The sequence below is a fragment of the Hakea prostrata genome, chromosome 8 (assembly GCF_041222555.1).
Source record: "Hakea prostrata isolate BN-2017 chromosome 8, UWA_Hpros_2, whole genome shotgun sequence".
NCBI lineage: Eukaryota > Viridiplantae > Streptophyta > Magnoliopsida > Proteales > Proteaceae > Hakea > Hakea prostrata.
The window spans coordinates 49,021,904-49,031,099 of NC_142607.1; the positions used below are offsets into that span (position 1 = coordinate 49,021,904).

Here is a 9,196-nt window from a genome sequence, read left to right on the forward strand (position 1 = left end):
GACACGGGGGTGCCTATGGTGTCGAGTGTTGGACGGAGTGTTGGACGGACGCTATTTGGACTTTATTAAATCCAGTCACTCGAAACACCATATGTACATATATAGCCAACTTGTGTAAGAAAGGAAAAAAAAATTTCTTCAAAGCGAACTGAAACATATTTTGGGTGGCTAGGATTTAATAGAATCCATATGGCGTCCATCCAATACTGGACACCATAAGTACCACCAAAATCCTGGGAACCATAGGGGCAAGGCATCTGTTGACAATCTAGGCTATTGAACCAACTCTGCAACGTTAAATGGCTTGAAAAAATAATTAGGCCCATGAGGCCCGTATAAATTGGGATCGGCCCATTTTTGTTGACTCAAAGCCCATAAACGAAACCCAGTCAAAAGTTCTTGCTCCAAGCCACCGGAAATCACCATAGCGTCGTCACTGGTTCACCCCACATAAGCGCAGGCACTAGAAACCCTAGGAAATTCATCCTTGCGAATCGCCATTGCTGCTTCGTAGCAGGAGAGGAGATAACAGTAAGAGAAAGAGGGATTCAAATCATTGAAGTCATGGTTTGCATTAGACAAGCAACCATAGATGATCTGCTGGCGATGCAAGCCTGCAATCTTCTCTGCCTCCCTGAGAATTACCAGATGAAATACTACTTCTATCACATCCTTTCATGGCCTCAACTCCTCTACGTTGCCGAAGACTATGGCCGTATTGTTGGCTATGTACTAGCCAAGATGGAAGAAGAAACCTCCGAGTGCCATGGCCACATCACTTCCCTTGCCGTTCTTCGAACTCACCGGAAGCTTGGCCTCGCCACCAAGCTCATGACAGCTGCTCAGAACGCCATGGAACAGGTCTTCGGTGCGGAATACGTTTCGCTTCATGTACGTAGAAGCAACCGTGCTGCTTTCAATCTGTATACCCAGACGCTTGGTTACAAGATACATGATGTCGAGGCTAAGTACTATGCTGACGGTGAGGATGCGTATGATATGAGGAAGCAGCTCAAAGGCAAGCAGCATCAGCACCACCACCACCATCATCATCACCACGGTGGGTGTTGCTCTGGTGATGCCAAGGACTCGAAAGAAGCGAGAGAAGCAAAGGATTCCAAAGAGGCCAAATTGGCTTCCGCCGAATGATGGTACTGGTACTTCCAATTTGGAATGTATGAGCTTTGGTTAAAAATTATTTCTTTTAGATGTTGTCGAGTTGATTTTTTGTAGTAAGAACTATTTTATGAATTCCTCCGCCAGTGAAGATTGCCTTTTTCCCCTTTTACGTTTATGTGATTAGTATGGACCTAATGTTGATGAACTTGTGTCGGATAGTGATTCGGTTGTGCGCTTCTTTGTTTGTTAGGAATCATGCTAACAGCAATGCGTTTAATAGAAAAACAAAGATGTTACCCAGAATGTTATCTACTCTAGATCCCACCAGTTTGAATTTTGGGCCAGTGATGCTATTAGGATTTAAGGTCTAACACAAGTCTTGTGAGATCTGACCAGCTGAGGCTGGAGATTTGTATGGTTGGATAGTCGAACTAAAAGTAATATTTACAGGAATCTTGGGCTTGTCTGCTAGCATATAGATGTTCTGAGTACAAATTAATCTCTTGAAAATGGAGGTATGCTTCCATACGAATATGAATGAAGTGGCTTCCCCTCAGCCCTTTCTTCTCTTCCCTATACCAACATATCTAGCTGGTGAACTTACCAGTGGTTGTAAAACTGAGTAAATGGAAAAAGCAAGGTGTTTAGTGAATTAGAGCCCATGTAGGTCATCAAGGCATGGTCAAATTAGTAAAAATGATTTACTGAAAAAAGAAAAGAAAGCAACGGCTGCATTTGTACCCCCTCTAAAATCTTGGCCTACTTAGGCACATGAAAACTGCATTTATGATGATCCCTTACCATTCATATTTAGATAAATATGCTATTCCTAACTGTAGAAGATCAGTGCCTGTAGAGTGTAGACCACAGAAAAAGGTTATATACCACTATATACTGCCCACACATGCAGGAATAGCATGATTCTAATCATATATATCAGATATCTCCCTGAGGAATTATTAATAACAACCTCTTACCCTTGCTTGCAGTACCTGACCCTTTGTGTTTGAATAGTATAGAGACGTCCTCAATGCAAGTGATTGTATAACTTGAAAAGCTAATGATGAAGGAATTGCTCTCAGACAGTAAGAAGAGAAGCCATTTGTTACTTTGTATGAAAGTTCAAAGGTTTGATATTTGACCTAGCAAGTGATAGTATGATATTCATACATAAGGACCATACTGACACAGTTAAGCTGCATGGTTGCTTTGCGATAATTGTCTTAACTTGCTTTTATATTTTCGGTTCTTTTAATTCTCAATTTTAGAATGTAATTAGGAAATTTTTATTCTTATTTGTAAAGCACTTCCCTTTTACCCTATTAGGGGATAGATTTCAATTTGATACAAATTTCGTTTAGACCTTAGGTTTGCTTGTTCTCAATGGAGACCACCTTGTGGTGTACTTCTCAAAACTACTCTATCTCAATAATGTGGTCCTTGATGAAATAATCCACCACTAGGAGTCAGTAGTTGGGATATGCTTCTCAAAGGGATGACCTGGCTAGGGTTAACTAATGGTAAAAGTTAATTTAAGTTTTGGTGCTTAGTGGGGTTTAGCGTTCAATGGTAGGCTTAGGGTATTTTAATGCAGGGAAATCTTCCAGTGAAGGTCGTCTTTAAGAATTAATCAACTAGGGATTGTCTATATGGAAAGCAAGTCTTTGGGATTATGATGTAGATCAAAATATGAATTAGAGGAGGCCAACATGCTGTTGATGTTACTATTCATGAGGACAGTGTTATGCCGCTTATTTTGTTTTGCTGTCAATGCTACTAGGTGCTTCCGGGAAAGCCGGTCCATAGCAGTGAAAGTACGATTGATTTCACACTCCCTTGCTTGTACTTCTCTTTTATTCATTGAGATTGGGTTGGTGAAGATCTTGTGGGGTGCAATATCAGATCATAAAGATTTTATTAGAAGACTTAATTTTTGTGTGTATGTGTTGTGGGGAGGGGCTAGCGGATTAAGAGTTATAGTTTAATTTCTATTTTCAGAATTATTCTCTTAGATATTTATGATCATCTAGCACCTTGGTGCTTTAGTTTCTAATTTCATATTTAGAAAGTAGGCTTAGCTTTTTTGTAGATGTTTACAGTTTTTGCTTCTTTCCTTTTCTAGCAAGTTTATAATTTTCTATTACACACTAGGCAAGCAGCTGCCCATAAATATGTAATGCCCCAGACGGCCACCAGTGACTATGATTGATGGGAATATGCATTTTGTCAAATGTTATTATCCTATTTTGTGGATGAAGGCTTAGTGGCCTGAACCAAAACCACTAGGGCTTGGAGAGTCAAATCTACTCATCCCCCTTTTCCTTTCTTTCATTGTTTTTCTTTTTTGGTGAAAACATGCCCTTTTACCTTCTTTCTTATTTTCTTCATCTCTGCATTCTCTATAACAACCATGGTTTCTTTTCTGGTGTCTTGTCACTGTAATCAATGATTAGTAAAGCCTTGAGTTGTTACTCAACAAGATCTTGGTAGCTGCTGTTGGTCATCTTTAGGAGGATCAAACCATCCTGATGCAGACCTGTTTCTGTGTTGAAGCTTGCAATATTTGAATCAACCTTCTTCTTAAGTTTGAGCTCTATTCCAGCAGGGCATGGAGGGTTGAATCAGATATACAAGAGAGGCACTCAATTTTAATTCCAGTCCTGTCTGCTGGATGGTTTGGCCTATAGATTTTAGCCTTCTAATGGTGTTGCTTCCACGTCTCCCAACTCCAATATTTAATTGATTGAAACTTTCAGTGGTGTTTCTTCCTCCATACAAGTTTGGTTGTATTCAAAAAGTTAGTCTGGTTTAGAGCCGTAACCTTCTCATTCTGTGTCCTTTGTCAGTTATTCTAGATTGTGGGTTGTTTGGAACTCATGTTCAATTCTTACATTAGGTTAGGGTTAGGATTTTGGAACCTTGATTTGGTTATGAAGCTGTTTTGTTTCTGTAGAATGGCTACGGCTTTGGGTTGTTCAAACTTCTCTGTTGCTGAAGAACTTGGATGGCAATTTGCTTGAATTGAGATCCTTGAAGAACCAGAACTTGAGAGTAGAATGGTCATGGAAAGCTTAAAAAGTGCTCATGATTCCCACCACAAGGTGTCAAACAGATAAAGCACTGATTCCTTCAAACCGTCCATCTGGGCTTAACACAAGAAGGCGTCAAACTGTTGGTTAGCAAAATACTTTCCATGAATATAAAAACAAGCAGCAAAAAGCTTTTCATTGATATGAAAATCCAAATTTAAAGATGCTAAGTTCAAGATCATTCATCATGAGAAGGGCCAGTCCCCAGTATCGATTCTTAGAAGAAATATAGGGTTTTGAGTTAGTGCTGCTCAATCTCAGTTTCTGTTGTTTAATGAGTTTTATTTGAGATTTTGCATTACTTCTTAAAGAACTTGCTCAACTTCATTTGCAGCCTCAACCAATTATTAATTTTGTGGGATTATATTTGTTGTTTTTTTTGTAGTTCAAAAGTTAATCATCTGATCCAATTTTTTGCTTTGAGATCCCATTTGGTCTTTTTCTTGTTTACTGGAGGTTTTCTATTTGATCCTGCCTGGGATCAGACATACTGTGGTTCATCAATCGTTATAGCTTGAAGACCTCTTTAACCTCTCTGCTCGTTATGACTGGGGAAGAGTAGCATTATCTCTTCTGTGAGATGTATAAAATTTTAAAATGTAGAGGAAAAAAATGCATTGACTAATTAACTGTTGAAAAAGCTTGTTTCATCAATTACTACTCATACATATTAGAATTTTAACATCAGAATTTGGGTTTGATCTTGTTAGCGACATGTGAGATTAGGATTTATTTTGATCTCTGAATTGACACTTTGTAATGTAGATACCGAATTTGATTGATCAAAACAGTACCCAAATAGGACATTTTCACAGGGAGTCAATTGCAAATTTGATGGACTTAAGGTGAAACAGAGGGCTGAAACTAGAATGGTATTATAACGGGCTGAATAGATCTTCAAATAGGGGCAGAACTATAATGAAGAAAGTGACAATAACAATGTAACACGTAACACCCCGCAAGGTGGATCGATTGGATCGAACACCAACCTACCTTGATCAAACACAAGGGTTCTCCAAATAGGAGGAATGCTAGCAAACAATTTGATTTCAATTCATAAGTTGTTTCTTCACCACTTACATAAGTCTCTTTATATAGCATTCTAAAGAGACATAAACATTAATGGTAACATCCAACCATTAGTTAACACAACCTACTACATTAATGAAAGCATCCAACTACTACTAATGGGGCACAGAATATAGAAGAAAGAAGGATATAAAGAAGATAGGGGGAAGAAGGGAAATCTTAGAAGAATTAGCCTTGAAGAAGAGGAAGAGAGAGAAGAACACTTATAAGAAGAAAAGAAGAAGAAGAAGAAGAAAGAGGAGAGAAGGGGGGCTGCAAACGCACAAAGCTCAAGCTTCAATTCATTTTTTTCTATTCTATCTTAATAAGCTGATTACAAGTGTTCAAATAACAAAACAAACATACTTGATACGAAAACAGACTATAATAGGACTCATGGTAATTTAAAACTAACTAAAATTTATCCTAGATATCCTACCCAAATAAAAAACTTCGATTACATGATTATCCCTAATAAATAATAAAATTCTAAATTATCTCTAGAACTCCCACGAAAACAGATCCTATTATCTCCTTGCAAGTTGGAGTTGGGCCCACCAAATTTGAATCTATTTCCATGCAAGCTAGACTGGGGCCCACCAAATATGAAAAATATCAATCTAGGTTGCTCACGCCCTAGCGTGAACGGTAATTCGGTTGTCCGCATCAATTCTCCCTCTCTTAAAAAAACTCGCCTCGAGTTTCATCGAAAAATCTGTCTCATGATTGGCACCCTCAGATTGGCACCCAAAAAAGGATTTGATAGGTTGTTGTAGTATTGTTCACAATTACCGAGAAAAGAAATTAGGGGCAATAAAGAAAGGATGAAGAATAGAAAGATCACAAGGAGGAGAAGAAAACAAGGAAGAGAGAAAAGAAGGTTGAACAAACGATCGATAAAGAAGAGATCTATCCAGGTTTGGGCTCGATACCAAATAATGGGGACAGAATATAGAAGAAAGAAGGATATAAAGAAGATAGGGGAAGAAGGAAACCTTAGAAGAATTAGTCTGAAAAAAAGGAAAAAAAAAAAAAACACAAAAAAAAAAAAAAAAAAAAAAAAAAAAAAAAAAAAGAGGGAGGGGGGGTGCAAACGCACAAAGCCCAAGCTCAATTCATTTTCTATTCCATCCAATAAGCTGATTACAAGTGTTTAAATAACAAAACAAACATACTGATAAAACACAGACTATAATAGGACCTGGTAATTTAAAACTAACTAAAAATCCTAGATACCACCCAAAAAAAACCGATTACATGATTATCCCTAATAAATAATAAAATCTAAATTATCTCAGAACCCCACGAAAACAGATCCATTTTATCTCCTGCAAGCTGGAGTTGGGCCCACCAAATTTGAATCTATTTCCATGCAAGCTAGACTTGGGGCCCACCAAATATGAAAAATGTCAATCTAGGTTACTGTTCACGCTACTGTTGCGTGAACGGTAATTTCTGGTTGTGCTGCATCAACTACCCAACACCACTAGTCAAAACAATAATGGAAACATCCAACTACTACCCAACACCACCTACTAGCTCCTTTTGTTGACTTTTCAAAGCTAGACTTGGGCTTAGTTTAAAATAGTGGGCTGATATTCTCCCACTAAAGTAACCAAGCCCATGAAACCATGGGCTCATTTTATCCCACTACAATGGTCCTAGCCCATGCAAGCCATGGGCTGTTTTGGATCACATCCTTAGGCTTTGATGGGCTTGACCATTGGACTTTTCTCTTTCTTGTATATGCTGCCAATTTTGCATCACTTTGTTCTCTCTCTGCTCTAATGAACATGTTTCTCAATACAGTTAGCATAAGCACATTCAGTGGATCAGTCAGTCGTTACTGGTGATGTGATGCAATTTAGAGGAGTCGAAGACCTTGGGGATTTTGATGATGACTTGGGAAGAATGGTGAGCAAATATATGAATGGTTTTTGGATGAGAAGAAGCATGGTTTTAATAAACAGGATCCATCTTGCTGATGCTAATTTTAGTCTTGTATTTTGATCTGTACCGGATATGCATGTATATTGAGTGTTCTTGCAACTTCACTCTGAGTCCCCTTGCTAGGGATCTTATTTTTAAAGGTTCTACAACTTTTGAATTGATGTTTCTGGTACATTGTGTGTGGACAACATCACAGCACTGTAACTGGATAATCCCAACTGCTTATCCTTCTGTTCATCTATGCAGTTTGTTGATTTTTATGGATTAAGAAAGGATGATTACAAATTTGCTGCAATCAGGCTGATTGATAGTTAACATCCTGAGTTGAACCTTTGTTGGATTCTATGACAGCTTAAACCTTTCTATTTTGATTACTAAATGTTGGTTCAGATGAAGTAGTACATGCATGTTGTAATTATCTTTACTGGAAGCATTTTATGTACATCTTTGCCCTACTATTTCTCATTTAAATTCTTCCAGGTGTGGCAGTAATTTGGTTATGGTTTGAGTTTAGTTTACCCTGTCTGAAGCCAAGACTTTTATGTTGGCTTTGGTTTAGTTCATCGCATTTTTGTTTAGCTATAGCTGCTCTGCATATTGCTCTATGCTTTTTTGTTCCAATGAAAATTTCAGGGGAAAGAGAAGTCCAGAAAGTTCCCTTAAACCAGTGACTCTGGTTGAATATGGTTGTGGTTGTTGATCATGTTCAATAGAAGGAATCCTTTTATAATTTAAATTGTTTTCATAAATTCTTTCATGTATATATTCTTTCCTAATCACATTTGGCACGTTGATTTTTGAGGCCTAAAACATTGGAATATAATTGGTAAGATTGTTCATTAACTTTGAAGATTTTGTTATAAAATGTCTTTCTAATTTGAATAATTTTCAAAATAGATTCTTTTCCCTAATCATATTTGACACATTGTTTTTTGAGTCTTGAATCATTGGGATAAAATTGGTAAAATTGCCTATTGATTGGAAGATTCTACTATAGAATTGCGAGAGGAATCGTCTAAAAATCTTGAAAAATTGGTAAAATATTGATATTTTGACTATATATCGATTGATTTGACGATATGTTGTAAGTTTGAATTTTAGCCATAGTTTTGACAAAAGGTTGTACCATGTTCTCTATAGAGTCTGTCTATTATGGATTTTTGTTTGTGCTAGAGTAGACGGCATCCACTCACTGCTCCGAACGCGACACGTTGGATTGCTAAAATCTAATGGCTAGAAAACAAGAAGTGGGGAAGTGATCGTAAATGGCTTTTTTTTGGTAAATTGTAAAAAATGGTTCCTTTGCTATATTTTTTAAGGTATCAGAAAGCATAATCTACTAATCAAGTTAAGAGATACTCATGTGGTAACTAAACAATTTTTCAAGTGATTCAGGTTGAATCCACCTACAAAATCAGGATAACCAAATAGTTTTTCAAATAAATTCACTTGTCAGAATCAAGGTAGCCAAATGATTTTTCAAACATATTCACTTGTCAGAATTAAAGTAACCAAACATTTATTTATTTATTTTTTGTTACAAATATGATTCTACCGAACCTAATTCCACATACTCATGATCCCCTAGAAACATGATTCTGAAGTCGATTCCACAAAATTGCAGAACCAAACACCACCTAAAGGTTTGGGTTGATTGATTTTGAGGTGAAGACACATTTGGAACCTGTATTGTGCATAAATCGGGGTGTCTAAATACCTTAAAGAAAGTACCTCTGGTACGTTTTAGCTCTGAAGAAGTATTGTGATTACAAGAATCATTTAAGTGTTTGTGGAGATTCCTCAACAAGATTTCAACATTATGCATGAAAGAATTTATGAAACAACTCAAGGTATTAAGGGATTTTATAGCGGAATCTTCAAGGTCAACGGTCAATCTTATCAATTGTGTCCATATGATTCAAGTTTTAGACGACAACTTGCTAAATGTGACTAGGGAGGAAAATCTACAT

The 9,196-nt window shown here is 37.2% G+C and overlaps 1 protein-coding gene across 1 annotated transcript; it reads left to right on the top strand.

The window, feature by feature from the left end:
- The first annotated feature begins 407 nt into the window (after positions 1-407).
- On the top strand, positions 408-7,756 carry LOC149008367 (Acyl-CoA N-acyltransferases (NAT) superfamily protein). The gene is made up of 2 exons (XM_089166438.1): positions 408-1,151; positions 7,086-7,756. Exon 1 carries the CDS (start codon positions 565-567, stop codon positions 1,147-1,149), a length of 585 nt encoding a protein of 194 aa, XP_089022564.1. The 5' UTR covers positions 408-564; the 3' UTR covers positions 1,150-1,151; positions 7,086-7,756.
- The last annotated feature ends 1,440 nt before the right edge of the window (positions 7,757-9,196 follow it).